This window comes from Oryza sativa, chromosome 2, assembly GCF_034140825.1.
Source record: "Oryza sativa Japonica Group chromosome 2, ASM3414082v1".
In the NCBI taxonomy this organism is placed as follows: Eukaryota; Viridiplantae; Streptophyta; class Magnoliopsida; order Poales; family Poaceae; genus Oryza; species Oryza sativa.
In genome coordinates this window covers 19,394,405-19,418,400 of record NC_089036.1, presented here as the reverse complement: position 1 = coordinate 19,418,400, position 23,996 = coordinate 19,394,405, and the positions used below count along the sequence as shown (strand labels likewise).

The following is a 23,996-nucleotide window of genomic DNA, read 5'->3' as shown; positions in this document are numbered from 1 at the left end:
ATAATTGATTAATTGTATTGAGTAGCAACCTAAGAATCCAAGTACATGATCACTATTTTTAACTTGACAATTGTGGTACTAGCATGCATGTTCGTGATCTCACGAAGCTTCTCAATGTTATTCATAAAGAGTTTACAATAATATGTAGGTTTGATTTGCATAGCAACCCCTGAATGATAGCACTTGTTTTTTTTTTCGGGGAAATGATAGTACTTGTTGTTCGGTGATGGTGACACATCTTTGATGATGCATTCCATAGCTCTTGACGTTTCAGATAGGTTAAGATAAAACAATTAAAACCTAGACTATCAACAAGTTAATATTTAGTTTAAAAACACTAGAAAACGATAGATATATCTTCTTAAAACTAATTGAACATAATTAAATGTTTACTTACTTTTTTCAATATGTAATGAAAAATATAGTCGAAGATATATTTTGAAGACCGCAACATCATTCATAATATAAAAAATTATGAAACCGCATAGAGTATACTCCGTATAACAATATGGCATTTTAGAAGTCAACAGATATAATACTATATGGCACAATAAAATTTAGCGTACACATTGATTTAATCATAGCACTAAGTTAAACTCTCGTGGAATCATATATACATATATAGTTATATTTTTGCATGGACATACCGTGTACACTAACTAACAAATATCATTTTTTTAGAAAAATATATATCTATTTAAGATAAAATCAAAGTCAAATTTTAAAAATTTGACCAAATCATAAACCTAAATAATAAACCTAAATAGATATGGCTAAATCTTTAGAAGTAGGGATGCCACGGGCCATTAGCCAATTTCTTACCCACATCTATCTCCGAATGAACAAAATATAATTTTCAGCTTCTTCTACAAGTATATTTCCTTTATCCTAAAATAAATCAAACGAAGGGAATATATTTTTCAGCTTGTCCTGAAAGTACACTCCCTTAATCCTAAAATAAATTAGGATATGACACAACCTAATATAATAAATCTAGATAAACATTTGTCTAAATTCGTTGTACTGGATTTTATCACATCGTTAGCTAACTTAGTTTATTTTGAGACGAAGGTATTATAATTTTAACAGTTGACACCACATTGTCTCGCTAACACACGAGAACGTGATCACCCCTGCTGCAATCTCTGCATTTTTCCCTCGTTGCTTCCCTGACAGCTTAAATTAGCGTATTTTAGCCATCGAGGAACATAAATAGAAATGGCGCGAAATCTGTCTGCCGTAGCTTTCTTTGGGCGGGTCGGTGGTGGCAGTGGCAGCAATGGCAGACTGCCAGGCGGGTCACGTTGGTTGACCCCTCTTCTCTCTCTCTCTCTCTCTCTTTCTCTCTCCTACTCGCGCGTCGTCGCCCATAAATCTGGCGGGAACCAAGAGGCCTCGCGCCATTATAGGCGCGTGCGCGTCTCTCGGTTCTGTGAATTGTGAGAGATTGCCTCCGCTTCCGTTGCTATTTTATCGTCTTCAATTTTCTTCCCCCCCTTGGAGAGATAAGGCCGTGGCATCATTGCCGCCATCACCAATCCCATCATCACCTCTCCTCATCCAGAGGCAGAGGAGGCATTTTCTGTTCGTCTTCTTGACCCTTCTTCTGCTTCCTTTATAAGGTGACCAAGATTTCCCCTACTTTCTGTTTGCTTCTTCTTGTATATGTTGGTGATCTGCTCACGTGCGTTAGGATCGGCAGATTGCAATGTCGTCGCCGGACAAGGTGGTGGCCAGGACGGGCCGCCTCAGGCAGCGCTACGACAACGAGTACCGCCTCGTCGCAGGGTGGGTCGTCTTGCTGCATATCCATCGATCCATCCCCCCGCTGCGTTCTTGATCGATTTCTTGCTAATCTTTTTGCTGATCAATTCTTTCCTTGCGATCTTTTGTTCCGTTCGTATTGCAGCTGCGTGCCGTACCGGGTGAAGAAAGACGAGGCCAACCCTCGCATCCTCGGCGACGTTCCGGGCCAGGTGGAGGTGCTCATGGTCTCCACCCCCAACCGCGCCGACATGGTCTTCCCCAAGGTACCAACTGCACCACCATCTCTCTTCGAAATGAAATTTGCTCGGTGCTGATTTCTTCAATCGGAATGGTTCCGACCCAATTTCCTGAAACCAAATTGTTCAGAGTTAATTTTCCTGAAACCGAAATGGTTCAGACTTTCTTGAGACCAAATGGTTCAGAGTTTCTTGAAACGAAATGGTTCAGAGTTGATTTCCTGAAACCAGAATGGTTCAGAGTTTCTTGAAGCGAAATGATTGATCGATCTGGCTCTACTCTTGTTTACAGGGTGGATGGGAGGACGACGAGGAGGTGTACGAGGCGGCGTCCCGCGAGGCCATGGAGGAGGCCGGCGTCAAGGGCATCGTCAATGTAACTAGCAGCTTCACCATTTCCTCTCTCGCTTAACACTTCACTGTTCTTTGCTTTGCCAGTAGATTTCATACTATATTGATTCCCCCGCATGCTTAACAACAACAAACGATGATGACGTGTGGATCACTGGTGTTGGACTGTTGGTGGTGAATGCTGATTAGCGTCCAGAGAAAATGCTGCCTGCGTCCTGAAAAGTCTGCTGTTCGGGATCACGGCGCGACGCCTTTTTCGGTGTCGTGTTGCGGCGCAAATCTTGATAGTGGGAGTAATTTAGCAGCCGATATTTGGAGCCATTTGTCCAGTTGCCCTGTCACTGAAAGCTCAGCAATGGTTAAACTAGGCTGATGGGTTTGCAACTATGGTCAGATGGCTCTAAGTAAACATGTAGGAATGTAGAGGAAGGCCTCAATGGTGAAAGCGACATGGAAGTTTCTCTATAGGCATTGGCATTGGCTAGAACTGCACTCTAGCACTGTACTAGCAATCAGTTGGTGGTTTGAGACTCACACAAGATAGAAAAAAAAAAGCAGCAACGAAATGGTTTTTGACTAACCAACCTAATCAGTACTGCAGAGCACAATTGGGTTGGGGATAAACATATCATTACCCACCATTTTATAAGGTGATACTCTGAAATCATTGTGATTTTCTAGTTGGGGGAGAAGATCTCGGTATAATTAAGCCAGATGAATTATTGTTTCCCCCCTATTTCTTCCATACTTCGTCGACCGGCCTGTTCGACATCAGAAAACTAGTTTTTCTCCTTCAGATCGGAGTCAATAGGCTGATATTTTATTTTTATCTAGTGTGAATTGCAACCATGTCCCCAACAACTATGCATGTGGTGTGTTTCCTACTTGCTCCCCCACACTGCCATCACCAGCCTGATTAGTAGTACTCCTACGTAGGTGATGCATTCATGTCAGCATGTTGCTGTTAGTACCATGTATAGGACAAGACTCTTGTTCGCTTGGTTCATCATTTCAAACCATTCAATTCTAAGGCAACTTGCAATGCTGATAGGAACAGTTGCTGAAATTGCAGTGGAAATGCAAATGCAACATGCAACTGCGAAATTGTGACAGAAGTTAGAACAATTCAGTGTCTCCTTTGAATCCGGCAGATATGCGAAATTTTTCGGTTCATTGACATTTGGTGCTGCTTTGCCATTTCTTGTGTGCATGTACCAGAGGACTACCTTGGGACACTGGGTGTTCAAGAGCAAGAGCAGCCAGAACAGCAGCAGCCCAAGGGGAGCTTGCAAGGGCTACATCTTCGCCATGGAGGTCACTGAGGAGCTCGAGTCGTGGCCGGAGCAGGCGACCCATGGCCGTCGATGGGTGAGCCATTGTCCCACCACACAATGAATTGCAAGTTTTCACCATTTTCAAGTGTCAATGGAAGCTCTGAATCTCAGAATTCAGAGACTTACCTGCTACTGTCACTCACTATTGATGATCAATGAACAGGTCTCCCCCGGTGAAGCCTACCAGCTCTGCCGGTACGAATGGATGCGCGAGGCGCTCACCGCTCTGCTGGAGCGGTTGTCGATGATCGAGCCGGTGCCGTCTGCGCAGGAACTGTCTGATCAAACTAGCATGTACATGATGCTGCAGGCATCATCTGATAGCGCGGTCGCGCTGTGCTGATTGATGATGATGATGATGCTGATGCTGTGGATAAAACTGATGAACGCAGAGGCGTGCAACTAGTATAGCTGTCAATCCCCTTCAACCGCAAACATGGCTACCAGAAAATTCAGAATCTCTAATCACTTCTTTAGAATCTTTCTTTTTTTTTTCTTGAGCAGCTAGTGATGAGTCTGTAATACCTGCAGTTGTTGCCCTGCTTGAACAACTGCACATTGTCTAAGAAAGATTCTATGACCTGAACCCCTCAGCTCCAGGCACTTCCATCCACAACTTTGGTATTGGTTGGCTTCGGAGGTTAAGGCAAAAAACTGTTTCATAGGTGACTGAAACTTTAACCTCTGTGGATGCATATTGCAGTGTCCATTTGCATGATCAATCCAATGTCTGCTGATGACTGGGGTCTCCTGTGTAATTCTTCTGTGTAATATTCAAAAATTAGTAAGGTATATAACATGTTTGCATGTGTTCATGTGTTGTATATGCCTTCAATATCCTTAGATGGACTTTCTGTATAGATGAAATGTTCTGAACAATAACAAATTTTATATATAATGGAGATGATTTATATCCCTGGCCTTTGCCATATGTGTTGGGACAAATCCCTAAATACCTGTAGAAAAAAAATACCAACTGAATGCCTGATGTTTCCCTCAGGCCACAAAATGTTTTCCTAACAAAAGTTCATCAAATGTTAATTCTGCTTAAAAAAAGGGGGTGATGTAATTAAATAGTCAACCTAAAAGGGTAAAAATTTGTACACTACAAGAATTACTGGGCGAACATATTTATCTTCAAGTCCTGTCATGAGATTTTTCCAACTCTGTTGCTCTTAATCTGCATCTGTAGTGTCTGAATTGGTTAAATCAAACATGTGACCTTGCAATTCTTAAATACTTGCCAAACAAAATACTTATTCAAAGTTACTACTCCCTCCGTTTTACATTTTAACCTTTTATGAGTCAAACTTCTTTAAGGTTTACCAAGTTTTTAAAAAAACCATAGCAATATTTTTAATACAAAATAAACATTATTAATTTGGTGTTGTACATGTTTGCTTTTTTATATATTTGGTAAAATTTAAAGAAGGTTGATTAAAAAAATAGTGTTTTATAATATGAAATGAAGAGAGTATTACATCGACAGAGTAAAAAAGGAATGGCTGGAAATAAGAGTTAGAAGAAAAAGGCAACGTGATCGATGATCGAGTCAGTATATATTGTTTTCTAACAAAATTTTGTGGGCTGGGCCATTACTTTATACTCAACCACGTGTACTACTGTACTTCCAGGTCTAAACCAAGGAATAAGTCCACTGTGACTCCCTTAACTAGTAGCCGAATTTGATTCGTACTCTTAAACCGTAATACTGGATATCTCGACCCCACCTATTAAAACCGGTACAATTTGACTTCCTCAACGGTTTTGAAGGATGTTTTTGTTGACGTGGCACACGACGGTGTTGACTTGATCTTTGCCCATGTGGTATTGGCGTGGCACTTATGTGGTATAAGAACTAAAAACATATAAGTGGGACTTATTTGTCATAAAAAAAATATAGGACCCCTGTCATGTGGGGCTCACATGTTATCCTCTTTGTCCTTCCTCCCCATCTCTCTGCCCTGCGCCAGCACGCCCACAAGCTCGGCGGTGCTACCTCCCCCCTCCCCACGCGACAGCCTTGGATAGCGAGGCGGACGATAATAAGCTAGCTCTCAGCGGATTAGGGGTGGTGCTGGCAATGAAGGCGGAGGAGGAGGCGGCGACGCTTCTGCAGGCCAAGCCGCCTGCCCACCCTCCCTCCTGCCATCGCCACTCCAGACCCCCGACCCCATAGATGGCTAAAGGCGAAGAGAAAGGGGAGAGAAAGAGAAAGGGGGAGAGAGAGAGAGAGAGGAGGGAGAGAAAGGGAGGATGACATGTGGGCTCATTCTATTTTTTGGTGAATAACAAATAGGTCCCATATATATATATACATATATATATTTGTGGGACAAAGACCAGGTTAACACTGCTACATAGGGCCTCATCTTTTCACTTATGCTTATACTTATCAACTAAAATTTGAATTTTCAACCTTAAATTTGGAGTTGATTTTGGGGTTTTTTCATCGAAGTTTATTTTTCAGTCTTTGCTTTTAGATCGCTAAGAACACGTATGTAAAAGTTTTATTCACAAATTATTTTTCGTTTGGAAATATGTCATTTCGCTTATTCCCCTAATAAGCAAAACAATGGATCCGGTAGATGCCACATCAACAAAACCGCCTAGAGAGTTAAATTGTACCGATTTTAATAGTTGAGGGGTTAGATACCTGGTATTATACAGTTCAACTATACGAATCAGATTTTGCCACTAGTTAAGGGAGTCCAAGTGGACTTATTACCTAAACCAACAGGGTTAAGGTTGCCAATTGGATTTCAACATTTTCCATGGGCCCATGGCAGTTTTTGGTCACGCAGCTTAGTTGCCTACGCCGTAGCCCAGCAACTTTATCAGATTTTTCAGCCCATGCATCTAATCACTTATAGTCCAGTTTTGACTAGTATTCCGGTGAAGCCCACATAAATCTCCAAAATGGACACGTGGAAGTTTTAGCCTAAGTCACTGAAAAATAGATAACACGTATGTGCTCAACTTCGATGCTGCAGCAGGTTGATTTGTGCGTAAAAGTCCCAATTTCTTACACATTTAAGATCATGAAGAAAACCGTTATAGCAAATTTCTTATGAAATTACTAACTGCACAGCTGGTCATATTTTTTTTAATCTGTCCACCAGTATTCAAATCATAGATTTGACATATGTACTCGTATTTATACCTAATTATTCTTTCCATGTTTGTACTGTTTTCTGAAAAGCAAAGTCCTATGAACATCTTCTCATAGGTTTCTCATAGGTTATGACGATTTGCGGTGTAAATTTCTTGTAGACTAAAACGGCATATGGATTGTGGAGTAGCAGATCTGAAAACCAGGTGAGAAGCTGTAGATATGCTAGAGCTAGCACTAGAGCCTTCGTACTGCTAATCATGTAGGCTCCCTGCTACAAGATGAACATGTTAGCTATCAAGGAGACCGGAGTTTGACAACACCGATCCATTTTATTCCGTAGTCCACATGGCTGGGTGGCCACCTAGCTAGCATGGAGCTAATTAACTTTGGTCATGAATCCCTAAACCACAATGGCATAATCCATTTGTAGGTTATACCTTTCGTGTTTGATTCTTCGGCGTGTGTAATGCGTGCTTCTCGCTAAGGGTGCAGGTGTGGACTTTTTTTCTTCTTCTTTATCCTGTCCAATTTGTATTTTTGAAAAAGAAAATACAAATCCCTATGCATACATCTTGTGGCTAGAACTAGATTACTATGTTCTTTAGCCGTGCTTTGCTATTAGGACTTGTTGTACATTGTCTTGCTAGTTGCTGTGCAATATTGTGCGGAAGTTTATTTACCTTTTGAGGAGACAACTTCTCGTTTTTACATGTCGTTAAGAAAATTTGATATGATAGATCAACATATAATATGTCACTATACAAATATGCAAGTTCAGATCCATATACTGTATGTGGGATGGAAACAGAGGATGTCTTTCATGCGCTGTGTCGGTGTCCTCTTGCCAAAGCTTTGTGGGAAGCTATGTAGAGTACCGGGAGTTTGTCAGAGTGGTGTGTTGTTAGGCGTTCAGCCTCATCCAAGATTTTTTTATCAACTAGAGCTACGCCCGGAAGAAGAACATGCCATGTTCTTAATGGTCTTGTGGAGAACTGGTACTGCTGAAATGAGATCCTTCATGGGAAACCAGCTCCACCAACTGAGGCATCTAGGAGGTTTCAAGAGATCACTATATCTTTTCACTATTAGAAATCCGACAACACCCAATGGCTAATTTGGCAAAAGGGAAACATGTGGTTAGCTATCTCCCGGGGCCGTCAGTTAAAAAGGCTTGTGCTCAGCAGGCTTGGATTCAGAAATGGAGGAAACCACAGCCTGGATGGATGAAGCTTAATGTAGATGGCTCTTTTGATCCGAATTATGAGAATGGAGGCACTGGCACGATCTTGAGAGATGAGAGGGGAACTGTCATCTTTTCTTCCTGCAGATTTTTTGGAAGGTGCTCTGATGCACGGGAAATGGAGCTTCTAGCATACAAGGAAGGAATTGCTTTGGCGATTCAATGGACTCTAAAACCGATCGTGGTGGAATCAGACTGCTTGGAAGCGGTACGCATGCTGCAATATGCAGAGAAGGATTTGTCTACCCTGGCCTATATAATCAGGGAGATCAATGCTCTTATGTCTAGAAATAGGGAGATTGTTATTCAAAAATCCCCCGTAGTCAAAATTGTGAGTACGTGTAGCAAATAGAGTACTGATAAATGTACTCAACACATATATTTTAGCAAACAGAGCTAGATGTGAGGAGGAGTCTAATTTTTGGCTAGAGGATGGTTGTCCTTCCGTATCACATATTGTAAGAGAGGAAGCTAATTCTAAGTAATATTTGGCTGTGTATATCCTTCGTGGATATAGAGGCCGGATTAATGAAAATCCATTATCTAAAAAAAATCTAAATAATATATCTTCTTTTCCCCAAAAAAAATGCAAGTTCAAATTTAACAGAAAAAACAAATTTGACTGCAAATAGTATGTGTTAGAGTACGTGTAGCAGTGCTCTTTCCATATTAACTTTTATGAGGTTTACAGATTTTTGTTTGTCCTTTGTTGGTTGAATTGTCATGCTGAGAGGGGCACACCTCTGCTCTTCTATTCAAAAATATTGATTTTAAACCCAACCTAACTTTTGATTTTTCACAACACTTGAAGGTCTCGAACAGTGGTATCCTAAAGTTTTTGTTATGTTTGTTTTTTTTAAAAAAAAAAAGTTTTTTGTTATAAGAAAATTAAATGCACGGTAAGTCACTCCTCTCCCCCTCCCCCTAAAAAGAAAACCTAATTTGGTGGCAAATAAAAATATTTTGTAAATAAAACAATAACCATCAAGCTAAACAGGTTCTCAAATTTGAGTTATGCTTGAAGTTTAGGAGATAAATTCAAACCAAATAACACGGAAATTAAGCTATTGTTTGTTTTTACTATCCTAGGCCATGGCCCAGGGTCTAGCCCAACTAGCAATGAGCCCCTATTGGTTTGGCCCGAGGCCCATCAGGCTAGCATCTATGGTCCAATACTCTTTATTACCTAACCCCTTTGCTACTGCTACGGCACTACGCGCTCATGGGAGATGATCTGACACATGTGCCCCCACTTCCTCCAGAACTAAATCATCTAACGTACTGCAGTCTACGTTAGAGGGACATTCAGCCTATCTGCTCCATTCGTTCGCCATCGAACGGAGCTGAGTGAGCATGATGGAGAACATGCTCGCTCTTGGACTAGGCTAATGAAAACCGGCCCACGAACAAACTTGCACCCCCCATGGCTACCCTCCCCACTCTCAATGTGACTAGAGCACAATCGGAGACGAGAAGAAATGACAAGCGCCGCCAGCGGCGAGAGGCCAATCGGTGCGAACTCTGATCCCTCAAGCTCTGGCATCGCAGATTGCCCAGGTTGAAGTCCAAATCCTCAACGGCAACAACAGTGGCTCTATGGCACGTTCATAGTTGGACTCTCTTCCATATGCCGGGGGTAGCTACTCCACCGTTGGGGCTGCTGCCTACTGCAGGCGCATGCTAAAGTTGGGGTGGCGGCGGCAGAAATATTAGTCCCACGGTGTTATTTACATATCCATCGTCGTGAAAAGCTAGAAGTAGGTGGTCATCAAGAAGTAGCACCGCCATCAAGGGGCCTAGATGGCTAAAGTGTCGCAGGCGACCGGTGATAACGGGGAAAGGGATGTGGCACCTGCAACTCTTCCACCTGCACGACTCTAGGTTGGATAAGGTGTTCATTGTTGTTGCATTGATTATGTTCGCCTACCGCGAGATCACCATGGTTGTTGGTGGCGATGACCAAGGAGCATTTTGACAACACAGTGTGCCTATGCTAGTTCGATGGATAACACTTAATATAGTTGTCATTTTGAGGTTAGATGTTGTTTCTTGTATTGTTTTTCTTTTTTTTCCTTTTGAAACTAACAATAACAATTTGTACCTTTTGTTTTGCATTAGTGTGGGTCTCATTTATGATATGGGATAGTAGCAATTAGATTTGGCCCGGGGTATAAGGAAATCTTGGGTCTGACATGTGGTTTGCATTGTGAACAAAATCATAAAACCTACGGTTTTGTGTTATTAATTTATGCCTATATGTGAAGTTCTCTAAAAACAAATAATTAAGTTAGATGCACATGATGGTCCTTTTTAAAGAGAAAAGGCGATGAGAAATCATCAATCTTGCTCATTTTCATATCCATCAGATCATATACAAGTATCTCAGATCTTCGATAGAAAGACTTAACTAATTCTCAAAATTTTGGACCATGCCTCCATCCAAGTTTTGTGATGGCTTTTTGGGTCATTGGCTATATTTGCATATTCCAAAATAAACCAAATATATTGGTTTATGCATTCCTCAACTTCATTATTTTGATACTCCCATAGTTCTTTTCCTGCAGAGAAACAGAGTTGTGAGCCTGTATAACAATTCAAAAGAACGAAATCTTACCATCCCCCACCCCCCCCCCCCCCAAAAAAAAAAAACTCGCCCCAACAAGTGCGATGAAAATAAGATCACTTGATTAAAAAAAAAAGTCACTATCTACTAAGTTACTACTGATCAGGTTTTCCAGTAAGAGCATACACATATATGATCTTCTTTTCAGTTAAAGTGGGTATCAAATGGTACGCAGCAAAAAAGATACAATGTTATCCTAATATGTACAATGAATCAAATGATTAGCTTGCTTTGTGATGAAAAGTTTTAAGCTTTCAATTGATCTATGCATATAAAACCTGGATCCAACAAGACTACAAGAGGAAGGGGCATCTTAAAGCAAAGGGAGGCACATGCCAATCATTTATCTGAACCCAACTAATCATGTGAAGGTACTTGTGCCTTTGGGCCCATGCATACAACAAGTCTAATTAGTTCTATTATGTATGCATCTGATCATCAAATCCTACATTAATCTAATATAAAGTGCCATCTCCTCTTCTCATCATTAGAAGGTTCGTTTGCATCAGGGGGCAATCATAAGAAGTCTTTAAAAGTGATTGAAAGATATATGGCGCGATATCATCACTCACTCTCTTATGACCTTTCAACGAACACGCGCACTTCAATCGATTGATGCGCACAAACTTAGATTTTGTTTCAATACTTTGGGGCAGAGCTAAGGGGTGCTCCTCCATCGCCCATCATGTGTGTGACGTGTTATATGTCAGTTAGATTATTGCCAAGATTTTCTCAAGTATATTTCTAGGAAAAGATGGATCATGTATGCATTCTTTTTTAGGCTACGTTCTACTGCTCCGTCCTGAAAAAAATAAATCCTAGCTATAAACACACGCATATGTCCAGGTTCATAGTTAAGATTGGATTCTTTTTTGAACGGAGGAGGTATGTAGCTGTTTGGCTTAGCTATTCACCATCATAGAAAACATTGCCGATGATTCCCATATGATTAATTAAGTATTAAATATTATAAATTTAAAATTTTATTTATTTATTTTTAAAACAATTTTGATATTGAATTTTTTAAAAAACGTATTGTTTAATAGTTTAGAAAATGTGCTCACAATAAACAAAAGATTAGCTCTCTCCAACCATACAAACGAACCCAGTCGTAGGGTGTGTTTTTCCCCTTTCCTAACTTCTACTCAATTGTTTCTATTGTTTCTAGTGCGTACACTTTTCAAATTGCTAAATGGTACTTTTTTATAAAAAAAAATATTTTAAAAATCATATTGATTTTTTTCAAGCTTTTTAGCTAACACTTATTTAATTACGTCCTAATCCACCGCCCCCAACCCTTCCAGAAGGATACAAGCTTAACTTTTTCGGGATCATGGTAATACCAATTTTCCTTTTTATTTTCCCGTTTAGTAAGCATGAAGCTATATATGCATGGGCCTGTGTCAAAGGGATCCGGAATTGTTTAAGATAGAGCTAGGGGTAGAATAATGTTGTTTGGGTGAGCCATCTTAATCACATTTATATAAAAATATATATAGGATTAATTAAACTACTTTTACTATTGTAGCCAACAAATTCCATATTCAGTAAGGATTCAGGAGCTGGGTGATGAGCTCTACCAAACCGATTTTGCTATATCTCACTCGAAAGATTTTTTCTTATCTCTCACTCGATTTTCTCACTCAAATTTACAGTGCATTTTCTTGTAAGTTACAGTGTAATTTATGAAACTTACACTGTAACTTTTGTAAGTTACACTGTAATTTTTGAATCTTCACATGTAAATTTTAAATTTTGTATTGGATTTGGTCTTTTTCTTGAGGATATGGTAATTTAATGTTCATTATGGTGTTTCTTAATTGCTTTTTGCTTTTTATTATATCTATCGGATTTTAATATAAAGATTAAAAATCTGTGTGATACGATTATAAAAATCTTTCGAAAAATGTATAGGTACTCCCCTACCAAACATGTCCCATCTAGTGTACTAATTAAGCAGTTAAAAAATGGAGTTGAGATTTTTTTTTCTTTAAGGTACCGGAGTAGGTGCCATATTTTTAACGTAAATCTTTCTAATCTCCATGCATACCTTTATAGTGGTGAACTTAAGTAGATATTATATTTTATCATTAAATTAAAAACCTAAGATTTCCATACCTTCACCTTTGGATCGTAAAAAAAATCAAAAAAAATATATTCATAACTAGTACTCCCTCCATATTTTAATGTATGACGCCGTTGACTTTTTGACCAACGTTTGACCATTCGTTTTATTCAAATTTTTTATGCAAATATGAAAATATTTATGTCATGTTTAAAGAATATTTGATAACGAATCAAGTCACAGTAAAATAAATGATAATTTTATAAATTTTTTAAATAAGACGAATGGTCAAACGTTAAAAAAAATTCAACAGCGTCATACATTAAAATACAATACGGAGGTAGTACTACGTTATTAACATTTAATACCAGCAAATGATCGAAGGGTACCGACGGAAGGGATATCCTTCCTCATACGCAGTCTCCCATGACTACCATGCTCCCATTTCCATTATGCATGCTCCTGCACTATGTCTCTACACACGTTTAGGAGGCCAGCAGCAAATATCTGACCTCACTAATTTTTTCTATTAAAAGCACACATCTACGAGCGTAATATATTTATAGGCACCAGGATATAAACCTTGGTATTAATTAAGTCATCACCCACAACTCCATCAACACATTGTTACAAATAAGAAATTAGATCATCACACATAAATGTAATTGTGTCTGGTGCAACAAAATTTTCATTTATTTTAGTTTGATTTACTACAATAAACAATTTGATCATAGTTTATTTATAATAAGAATATATATTCCTCCAAAAGCGTGGCATCGATAGCCACTTGGCCTGCCCCTTTTGCGCTCAAGAGCTCGAGACGGCGAACCACATCCTCCTCGATTGCATCTTCGCTCGTCAGGTCTGGTTACGGGTGCTGTCGCCTCCTAGCTGGACTGCCCTCTCGCCCCCCGTGGCAGCTGGCTCTAGGGTTGGTGGCCATCTTCCAGTGCTGGTTTACCTGATCACCTCCGTTCCAGTTTCGACTCCCTGGTCCTCCTGGTCTTGTGGCAGCTATGAAAGGAACGTAACTCTAGGGTGATTGACTCCGCGCTCTCTTCGGTCTCAGTGGTCCAAGAGTCCATCCTGTCGGAGGGCCGATTGTGGTCGTTAGTGAGCGTTGCTTCCTTTGGGAACTTGTTGGGAGTGTAGCGTGGCTCTGACCCTTCTCGTTGTTTGGAGTAGCATTCGAGTTTTTCTTTTTCTTTTTTCTCTTCCTTGTTTTTTAACTTTATTTTTTCCCTTCCCTGACGTAGGCCGGTCTGGCCAATTGCGGTGTGTAACAAAAACTCTATTCCTCTAATATATTGACGTGCAATCTTTTTGCGCGTTCGTGAAAAAAAATATATAATGACCCACGACACGCACAGATCTTGCTCTTTGCTGAAACTGCATCAATAGTTCGTGCTACTTTGCTAGTGATCGCTAGAGAGTTTCATAAGCTATATATATAGCGCAGCAAAATTTGGGAAGCAACATAATAATGGCGCCCTTCATGATCCCAGCCAAACCGGCGACAAACTGCTATACTGCTGTGGACTTCACCTTTCAGTTGAACTAATATAGGAGTAGTTTACTACTGGAACGCTACAAATCAAGGGTAGTCTCTATTGACAGTATTATTGATTTATTATTTCTACTACTAATACAAAAAATTATACTAATACCTTATATAGTTAAGATGGTAGCTGGTATAAATAGACATGACATATTAGATTAGAAAAAAATAAAATGTTTAGAAAAATTCATTTTTTAACGATCAGCACCAGATAGAATGATGGTTCATTAAATAGAGTACGAAAACATTACAAATTAGCTAGTACCCTGAAAGTTAGTGGTCAGGAATGAAAAAAAAAACCACTACCACGCATCAATAGCCCCTACACAGAGTCAAAGCAGAAACCTAACACTGGACCGATCACCAGACCAATAAGAAAGCTACCGCCGAGACTGCCCACAATATAATGTTTAGATAAATTCTACTATCAATAAAGAACATTATAAAATCTCTCTTTGTAGATTTTAGGTACAGTACAATCCAATGGCCCAATTCATTTACTGAGCATCCAGCTAGTTAGCTTTAGTTAGTGCTAGGCATCATTATTATATTAGATCCCATTATATTATCTACTGATTACTTCACTTGATCCCTTGAGCATGATCGAATGAATAGAAAAATATTGTGTAGGTAGACCACACTACACACACCGCGATCTTCTGTAGCTAGCTAATCTAGTCAATCAAAGGCAGGAAAACGATAATCACCTCAGGTATTAAGGCGGCATGTGAAGTTAGAGTTTGCATTAGGACCAGTATATTTTCATGCCGTTCTTGCCCCCTACAAACTTTGACCTTGACTTGTGGTCTTGGACAGTGAAATCAAGACATCAGTGGGAGAGAACACATGACAGGGAGACTAATCTTTGCAACTTGGCATTAGAATAATCAGAATCACAGTTTGGTCGGTTTGGATCTTGTTGTACACATTTCGCAACCAACGTATAGGAAAATTAATATGTCCCAGAAGTTGCATATTATAAGTCAGAATCTTGTAGTTTATTGTTCATCATTTATACTTCTGTTGTGTAAATGATTCCTATTTTGACCAGTTGATATATGTTTCATTGTCTTCTTCATTTCGAATTATTTATAGATCCTATAGATAGGTATAACATGAATGTAATAGACTATTTCTGGAGGACGATGGTATTACATTTTTTTTCCTTGAATAATAAGCTTAGTATTCTCTATCTTGGACAGAAAACCTTGAACCTTAATTAGTGGGTACTCTCTGTGTTGATTTTATAGGCCGCCCATGTACTCCAAGATTCATTCTTTGCGAGCTCTCTACTAACAATTAGTCCAACAGTAAGTATATCTTGAAACAGGAAAAACAGCACAATTGAATTCATCTTTGAAAACATTTTCTCTACTATATATCACTTATTTTTTGTTACTGCCAGCAATATAACCTCCCGTCAAGTCAAATCATGCACGCCCCTTGTAAAAGTAAATGGACAATAGCACTTTATGTATTTTGTATTCATTTTGCAGGATTTGGGATTTTGCGCATTTGAAATAACAGAAGGGCAAAAATGAATATCAGCACATGATCTTCCCACATCAAAATGAAGCATTTTAATTATGCATAGTACTTATTGTATAAATTGCAATACCAGCCAGATTATATGATGGTAAAAGGATTCCCATCTATCTTTGCTATACATAATACACTTATTGTTTAATTTAGAAGTAAGTACTGTACTTCTGCCTGACTCTGGACGGTGCAAGCCTAACACAACTCCCACTTGATCAATTGCTCTGAACATCGGTAGTTCGGTACTAGTCTGCAATACTCCCAGCAAATCTATCATGGAAGATATCGATATAGACATATGATGAGAGGAAATTTTATTAATTAATACTTGAGCATATCACTATCATAATTCCCATATGTAAACTCGATTTAATATTAATAAGGTTAGTATGATGGATCCAGAGCTAACTAGCTAAGTCGGCCATGCATGTTAATCATCCCATCAAGCATATGCATCATGCAGTCACCACCAGAGCAAATCATTGGTTGACCACTTTTGCCGCCCCCACAAACGAATCAATTTTTTTAAAAAGGGCACCAATTACATTTTCCCTCCATTACTCCTGCTGCTAATCATGCTTAAGATCGCCCATTAGTACCACCTCGCTTATTTAATCCATTTCCCCACTAACTTTTAAGCTTTCCCGCCCTTATATATACTCCTCCATGCAACCTCCCCATGCAGCAGCAGTAGCAGCAGCTTCATCGCCAACGACCACAACTACTTCTTCTCCTCGATCTCTCGAAGAGTATGGATTTCTACTTCTTCTCCTCGTCGGCGCCGGCGCCGGAGAAGAAGACGAGGCGGCAGCAGCAGCAGCAGCAGCAGCGGGAGCAGGAGGGGGGTGGAGGAGGGAACGAGGCGAGATACCTCGGCGTGAGGCGGCGGCCGTGGGGCCGGTACGCGGCGGAGATCAGGGACCCGGCGACCAAGGAGCGGCACTGGCTGGGCACGTTCGACACGGCGGAGGAGGCCGCCGTCGCCTACGACCGCGCCGCCCGCACCATCCGCGGCGCCGCCGCGCGCACCAACTTCGCCTACCCGGACCTGCCCCCGGGCTCCTCCCTCACGCCCTACCTCTCCCCCGACCTCTCCACCAACGACCTCCACCGCCACTACTACGGCGCCGGCGCCGGCGCCGACACCCAGACCGCCGCCGCGCTGCCGGCGCCGGCTCAGCCCGCACACGGCGGCGACGCCCAGGAAATGGCTTACGGTGGCGGTGGCGGTCAGAATGTGGGTGGCGTGTTCGACGTCGTCGGCGGCGGCGGCGGCGCGGCGTGGTGCGACGCGTCGGAGCTGGAGTTCGGCGGGTACGACGACGCGGGCGCGTCGGCGGCGGCGGCGGCGGTGTACTTCGAGGAGGGGTACGTGCACAGCCCGATGTTCTCGCCGATGCCCGCGGCCGACGAGGTCGCCGCCGACGGCTTCCAGCTCGGCGGGTCGTCGTCCTCCTCGTATTACTACTGAGACACGCCGCCGTCGATCGCCGTCGCCGGCGGATCGGCGACGGCGGCGAGCGCGCCCGCCGGAGGATTACGAACGCTTCGGTGTGGCGAGTCGTGTGGCGTCATGTACGCGTGTTAATTAACCTCGTGTGTGTTGTCTGCGCGTGTAATAATCAGCTGGTCAGTCTTGGTGTGTATTAATTCGTGGTTGAGTCCATTCGGCCCAATGTTTTGTAATGGGCCTTGGTTGTTTGTTACTCCTGTGTGGCTGTGTCACTGTGTGTTAGTGTAAAACATCAGTCGGAATGCACATGCTCCTTTGTGTTGCTGCTGGCGCTTCAATGCAATCTTCAGGTGTTTATTTTTATTCAACTAATTATTATATGCTCCGTCCTAAAAAGAATGTGTTTCTACTATCATTAAAAATTTAAAATTTTTTTCTCCAAAATGATTGTGCTTCTATCAAGATAGGACCCAACCAATTAATTTAAAATGATAATTAGGTGGACTAAGGACATGTAAGAAGAGAGACTATTAGTTAATCTTTATCACTTAAAGACTATGACATACTCCCTCCATTCCAAATTGATCTACATATTTCATAGGTACACCAAAATCAAGAAAAGCTAATAACTCTCTTATACTATATTTACACTAGCAACAAACTCGATACATGCACCATCCCCACTATTTCCTAGTTAATAGCAAATCAAGATATTGCATGTGGGTTATAAATACTTGTGTGCATCGATGCATGCATTAATGTCCATTTACTCCAATACACAAATAACGAATAGACTTAATGAATGAACACAAATATGTAAATCATTTAGGAATAATTAAAAAAAACTATATATACATCAATTTGGAATGGAGGGAGTACTTGGCTTTTTCAGATGGGTTAGCGTTTCCTATATAGTTAAGTTTTCCAAATAGGGCTATTGCTTTCCCCTTACTATATGATGCGGTATTAGATTTTGGGGTCGTGGAGTCTGTGAGTTGAGTTCAATATCATGCAAGCGATCAGGGAATGCGATCAGAATAAGCAGATCTGAATAACACAAATATTAGGGATTAAACAAGGGAATTGAACGTTTTGTAACACTAGATGGTAACTTGATGCTCCATCCGTTTCAGGTTATAAGACGTTTTGACTTTGGTTAAAATCAAAATGCTTTAAATTTACCTAAGTTTGTAGAAAAAATAATAATATTTTTAACTCAACACAAATTTATTATAAAAATATATTCAATTATTGATTTAATGAAACTAATTTAGTATAACTATATTCATAAAAAAAACAAACTTAGTTAAATTTAAAGTAGTTTAACTCTAACTAAAGTCCGTCACGTGGTTAAACCGGAAGGTGACGATAACCCAACCCAAACAATTTGGTAAACCCTGCTCTATGCCATCCGGCATTAGAAATAAGTCGATGACATCATGACCCATTGAAATTAAAGCAAATGAAAAGAGATTGAACACGAAGATAGACTTCAGAGCAATCGGGGGAAAATTACTCAAATGCAACAGTTCGGATCAAACAGAGACCAGGAGTTAACAAGGCAAAAGAGCTGATCAAACGGCAACATACGTCGTAGTAACCTACAAACTAGAACAGGCAAGATACGTCATAGTACCAAGTACCTACAAACTAGATACGTCATAGTATGAAGTACCTACAAACTAGAACAACAGAACTGGTAGTACCAAGTGCCAGGTACAAACTAGAAGAACACACAACAGAATAGGTTCTACCAAGTAACAACTACAAACTAGGAAGAACGGAACAAAAATAAGCGGACTTACAACGGCAAGCCAAAGGAAACAATAAATACCACTCAACAGAAACGCAACAAGAATGTGAACACTATAACTTAGACAGCAAAAAGATGATCCAGGTTCCACATCCGTTACATCACGACAGAGTAAAAATAGTTTCTCAGTAGCACGCGAACATAGGATTGTTGATGTGAAACACATGCATTCGACAAAAGGGAAATGAAATACGACAACGAAAGCAGTTCTCTTAGCAGTAGACCAACTAGAACATGTAAGGGTAACGGCACAACACATGCGGCGGCCAAAAATTTAGAGCTTGTCCTCGAAATCGGAGAGGGGAGTCATCTGCTCCTTGAGACCCTTCCTCTTGCGGATATCCTGCACCAGGGTTGAAGCCTGCGAGCCAGCTTCAAGAGGATCAGAGGTCATCATGTCCCAATGGTCGAACACACACTGGGGGAAGGCCTGGCCAGATGTCGCAGCCCTAAGCTGGCTTGAGAACCCAAAGGACTCGATGACAGGGAGGTAAGCCTTGATGTTGTACAGAGGGGTACCAGGCCTCTGCATCTCCTCGAACACATGTCCTCTCTTCTGGTTCAGAACACCATAGATACCACCAAGGGCATTCTCAGGGGCCTGGATCTCCACCAGGTAGACGGGCTCAAGAAGCCTGGGCTTTGCTGTGAGCTGAGAAGCATAGATGACCCTCCTGGCCGTGGGAATGACCTGGCCACCACCTCTGTGAATAGCATCAGCATGGAGAACAACATCGCACACCTCAAAGCAGATACCACGCATGTTCTCCTCAGCCAGAGCACCCTCCTTTGATGCCCACTGGAAACCAGCCACAACGGAATCCTTGATTTCATTCAGATACTGAACTCCCTTACACATATCAACCACCATGTTGGGGCCAGTTGTCTCAGGTCCAAAACACCAAATCTTCTTTGCAAGATCCTTGTCCCAGCCGAACTCCTCAGACAGGATCTTGGAGCGCACCTTGGGATCATCACGTGGGCCAATACGACCGTCATCAATGGCCTCAGCCAATCCCTCCTCCAAGGGGCGAGCTTCCATGTAGAGACGGTTGTGCTTGTTCGGGGACTTGCTCATAACAGTACGGCACGACTTCTCAAGGACAGTCTCACGGAAAGAAACAACAGGTGGGGAAACAATGATTTCAGCACCACCCATGAAATCTTCCTGCAGATCCTTCAAGCAAATTTCAAGGTGAAGCTCTCCAGCACCAGCAATGATATGCTCACCAGACTCCTCAATAGTACAGAGCACCATAGGATCAGACTTCGCCAGACGCTTCAAACCCTCAACAAGCTTGGGCAGATCAGAGGCAACCTTGCACTGAACAGCAACACGCACAACAGGGGACACTGAGAACTTCATTGCTCTGATTGGGCAGGCATCTGACTCCTTCTCATTAGTCAGGGTGGCATTCTTGGTGATGAACTGATCCAAACCAACCATAGCAACAGTGTTACCACAGGGAACATCCTCAACAGACTCTTGTTTCTTTCCCATCCAGATGACAGTACGCTGGACACTCTTCACATACAGATCCTTCTTCTGGCCAGGGACATAGTTGGGACCCATGATACGCACCTTCATGCCAGTTGCAACCCTCCCAGAGAAGACACGACCAAAGGCAAAGAACCTACCTTTGTCTGATGCGGGAATCATCTTGGAAACATACAGCATAAGAGGACCTTCTGGATCACAGTTTCTGATAGCAGTTGCGTAGACATCATCAAGAGGACCCTCATACAAATTCTCCACACGGTACCTCTGGGCCTTGGACGGAGATGGAAGGTGGTATATCATCATCTCAAGAAGAGCATTACTGGCTGGCAGCCATGTTTGCATAACACGCTTCATGAGAGCCTTGCCCATAAGCTCCTTCTCATCAGCCTTCATGACCACACCAAGCTTCTGCAACATAGGCCACAACTTATCCTTCTGATCATTCATGCAAGTGTTGATGATTTGCTTGATCGGCTCATAACAGAACTGAACGAAACCTCTTTTGCAGGTAGCTGAGCCAGTGTTCTTGTTGGTCCATTTCTTTGTGGCTGGGTCAAAGAAGTTCTCACCCCAAAGCCTCTCCATCATCTTAAATTCATCAACTCCAAACTTGGAAGCATACATCTTAGCAAAGCTCGAGAGTGTGAAAGCCCAGCCATGCAGACCAGCAGAGAAAGCAACAGTTCCCTTCTCAGGGTAGACTTGGACATCACCAAGGAGTGTGTCTTCATATGTTGCCATAATGACATTGGCATTCTCAATGACACGGGAGAAGGTCTGATAGGCCTCCTCACCTTCAACTTGAAGCTCAAGGAAGCACCTGTCCATCTTGTTCACAGTAAGGACAGGCCTAATCCTCTCACCAAGGGCTTGGCGAAGCACAGTTTCAGTTTGCACACAGACACCCTCAATACAGTCAACAACCACCAAAGCACCATCAGTAATACGAAGAGCAGCAGTGACCTCCGAAGAAAAATCAACGTGCCCAGGTGAATCAATAAGGTTGATCAGGTACTCATTTCCATCTCTCTCACCCTTGTACAACTTGAGTGATTCATCACTCATCTCATAGAAAAGAGAGATACCAGTGGATTTGATTGTAATACCACGCTCAGCTTCATCTGCACGGGTATCAGTCATGCGAACATCACCCGCAACTTCCTGGGCAATAATACCAGCAGCCGCCACAAGAGAATCCGTAAGTGTAGACTTTCCTGCAGAGAGAACATAGCATGTAAGTGCACCTTGATTTGCACAAAACTAAGGCATAGAAAGCTGAAAATTTGCACAAAACAAAGCCATCTAAAATAGATGGGACATATATAGCTTGTTCTTGAAAGGATCCCAATAGTAAGCATTTTTTTGAACTTGGGACTAACAAAAAAGTAAACAGACAGGGATAGCATAGCATGACATATCAAAAAGAGAAATTAGCAATAAGCAAAAGTAAACAAGCTATTAAATAAAAGAGCATAATACACAACATATTCTTCCAATGCAAAATTGCAAAATAGCACATACAAAAAATTAGCATACCATTTTGGTGACCAGCACAGCAGCATAAATATTTAAGCTAACACACAGTAATGATCAAACTATTAACTACTCCCCCCGTCTCAACAAAGAGAGTAAATTAAAATGATCGCCACCTTCCAAATGAATTAACTTGCACAAGTAATTGTGGCACTAATCATGCAGAGATCGACTGTGATCGACTCATGTCACAGAATCCGATGAATTTATTATTGCAAATGTCAATTGTATAAGAAATGGAATATAACCAATTGAAGTAAACCCAACAATAACATTATGATCAGATATTAATACACCAGTCATAACTATTCTGGCACATACCGTGGTCCACATGAGCAATGACGGACATATTACGGATGTTATTCTTCTTGTCCATGATCCGGCGGAGCTCTTCTACTGTGAACTTCACCATCTTGACTAGCTTTGCAAATCACGCTACAAATACAAATTCCTGTACCAAAAAAAGAAACCCAGTTAGAACCATGCAAAACACAAAACCTAAAATCAAAATTCTAACTACAAATATATCACGGCATGACTCAAGTAAAAACATAGCAATGCAACAAATAAAAATATAATTGATATCGCAAACAAAAATTAAGCATCATACATGATACAAAATACTAAATACGATTTTTTAACATGTCCAGTTTTACTAAATGCGAATTTTTAACATGTCCAGTTTTACTAATACTACCTCCAAATACCACACTGATGCAGTTACACTGTTAGGTTTAAGACGATCAAAGAAAAAAACTGCACAGCTTGATAGATGCAGCATTAATAAGAAAAAAAAGATGAAACTTGAAAACACACATCAAATGTAACAAAAGCAGCAAACTGATACACTTCCGCCATATTCATTACCATCAGCACATCACCAATTCACCACTGCAGTACTGTACATGCAGGATATGGGAGTACTCATAACAGAGATACCCAGTACATAAAAATTCTGGCGGGACCGCGAGAAGCACTTAACCAGTAAGAAAAAAACTTGTTTTGATACAAAAACGATATGACAAACTGAATTCAACTCATCTACTGCCATTATTGTGAAAACAAAAACACGGCCCTTAAGTATCTGTGCATATTTCACTAGGACAACAAACAAAACCGTGGCAGACAAGCAATCACCGGCTGACGTCACATGTTTAACAATCTAGTGAACAACATGAACAAGTCTGTAGCCAGCACACGCCAATCAACGAACATAGCATAGATCTGCCCTGGAGAAATGGGTAACCATCCTAATCCTGCCAAATTAGCTCCAGCAGGCGACCGCGAAAGCAATCCACAGCAGATCTACGAGCAGAACGAATCCCTACCAGACGGATCGAACCAATCCCATCCATTCGCTACACCTGACGACCCAAAGAAACGTCGATCGGAACCGGGACGAAACCAAAAAATTAACCAGCGTGACAAAACCCCACAGATTTACAACTACCGCGCCAACCACTAAACATGATAATCCAAACCAGATACAGAACCCAAACATGCAACGAACTGAGAGCACCCACACATACTACTACTCCTACCTCGAACCTTTGACCAGATGGACGCACTCAAATCACCACCACCGCGAGGAATCTAGCCTAGCTAAGATAATCGACGACGAACCACACAACAGATTCACGCAACGGAGAGGATGGGGGGAGATGAGAGAAGAGCAGCAGGAAATCACCTTGGGGGATTGCTCGCTCCGCCTCCCGATCCGAGGAGGAGGAGGAGTGGAAGGGAAGGGGAGATGTGGGGGAGTGTGTGGCGGCGGCGGCGCTGCGGGGGGGAGGAGGTAAAACCCTACCCGCTCCCTCCCCTCTGGCTATATAGTAAGCGAGTGAGCGATACAGGGGGCGGTGTGGCGT

At 41.5% G+C, this 23,996-nt stretch overlaps 3 protein-coding genes across 3 annotated transcripts; 2 read left to right on the top strand and 1 right to left on the bottom strand.

Moving 5' to 3' along the window:
- The first annotated feature begins 1,252 nt into the window (after positions 1-1,252).
- Positions 1,253-4,501, top strand: LOC4329494 (nudix hydrolase 12, mitochondrial). Its single transcript, XM_015768241.3, has 6 exons — positions 1,253-1,622; positions 1,703-1,788; positions 1,910-2,030; positions 2,296-2,379; positions 3,573-3,722; positions 3,852-4,501. The coding sequence occupies exons 2-6, from the start codon at positions 1,709-1,711 to the stop codon at positions 4,029-4,031; spliced, it is 615 nt and encodes a 204-aa protein (XP_015623727.1). The 5' UTR covers positions 1,253-1,622; positions 1,703-1,708; the 3' UTR covers positions 4,032-4,501.
- Positions 4,502-16,517: 12,016 nt separating this feature from the next.
- LOC107276410 (ethylene-responsive transcription factor LEP) lies at positions 16,518-17,528 on the top strand. Its single transcript, XM_026023466.2, has one exon. The coding sequence runs from the start codon at positions 16,580-16,582 to the stop codon at positions 17,297-17,299; it is 720 nt and encodes a 239-aa protein (XP_025879251.1). The 5' UTR covers positions 16,518-16,579; the 3' UTR covers positions 17,300-17,528.
- Positions 17,529-19,137: 1,609 nt separating this feature from the next.
- Positions 19,138-23,996, bottom strand: LOC4329493 (elongation factor 2). The gene is made up of 3 exons (XM_015769749.2): positions 23,816-23,996; positions 22,450-22,579; positions 19,138-21,809 (listed from the first exon to the last, which is right to left on the bottom strand). Exons 2-3 carry the CDS (start codon positions 22,538-22,540, stop codon positions 19,369-19,371), a joined length of 2,532 nt encoding a protein of 843 aa, XP_015625235.1. The 5' UTR covers positions 22,541-22,579; positions 23,816-23,996; the 3' UTR covers positions 19,138-19,368.

Bases quoted from the DNA above. Each gene is read 5' to 3' on its own strand.
- LOC4329494 (XM_015768241.3), top strand. From the start codon at position 1,709: ATGTCGTCGCCGGACAAGGTGGTGGCCAGGACGGGCCGCCTCAGGCAG. The intron at 2,031-2,295 runs GTACCAACTGCA...TCTTGTTTACAG, and splicing joins CCGACATGGTCTTCCCCAAG to GGTGGATGGGAGGACGACGA. The intron at 2,380-3,572 runs GTAACTAGCAGC...TGCATGTACCAG, and splicing joins GCGTCAAGGGCATCGTCAAT to AGGACTACCTTGGGACACTG.
- LOC107276410 (XM_026023466.2), top strand. From the start codon at position 16,580: ATGGATTTCTACTTCTTCTCCTCGTCGGCGCCGGCGCCGGAGAAGAAG.
- LOC4329493 (XM_015769749.2), bottom strand. From the start codon at position 22,540: ATGGTGAAGTTCACAGTAGAAGAGCTCCGCCGGATCATGGACAAGAAG. The intron at 21,810-22,449 runs GTATGTGCCAGA...TTCTCTCTGCAG, and splicing joins CATTGCTCATGTGGACCACG to GAAAGTCTACACTTACGGAT.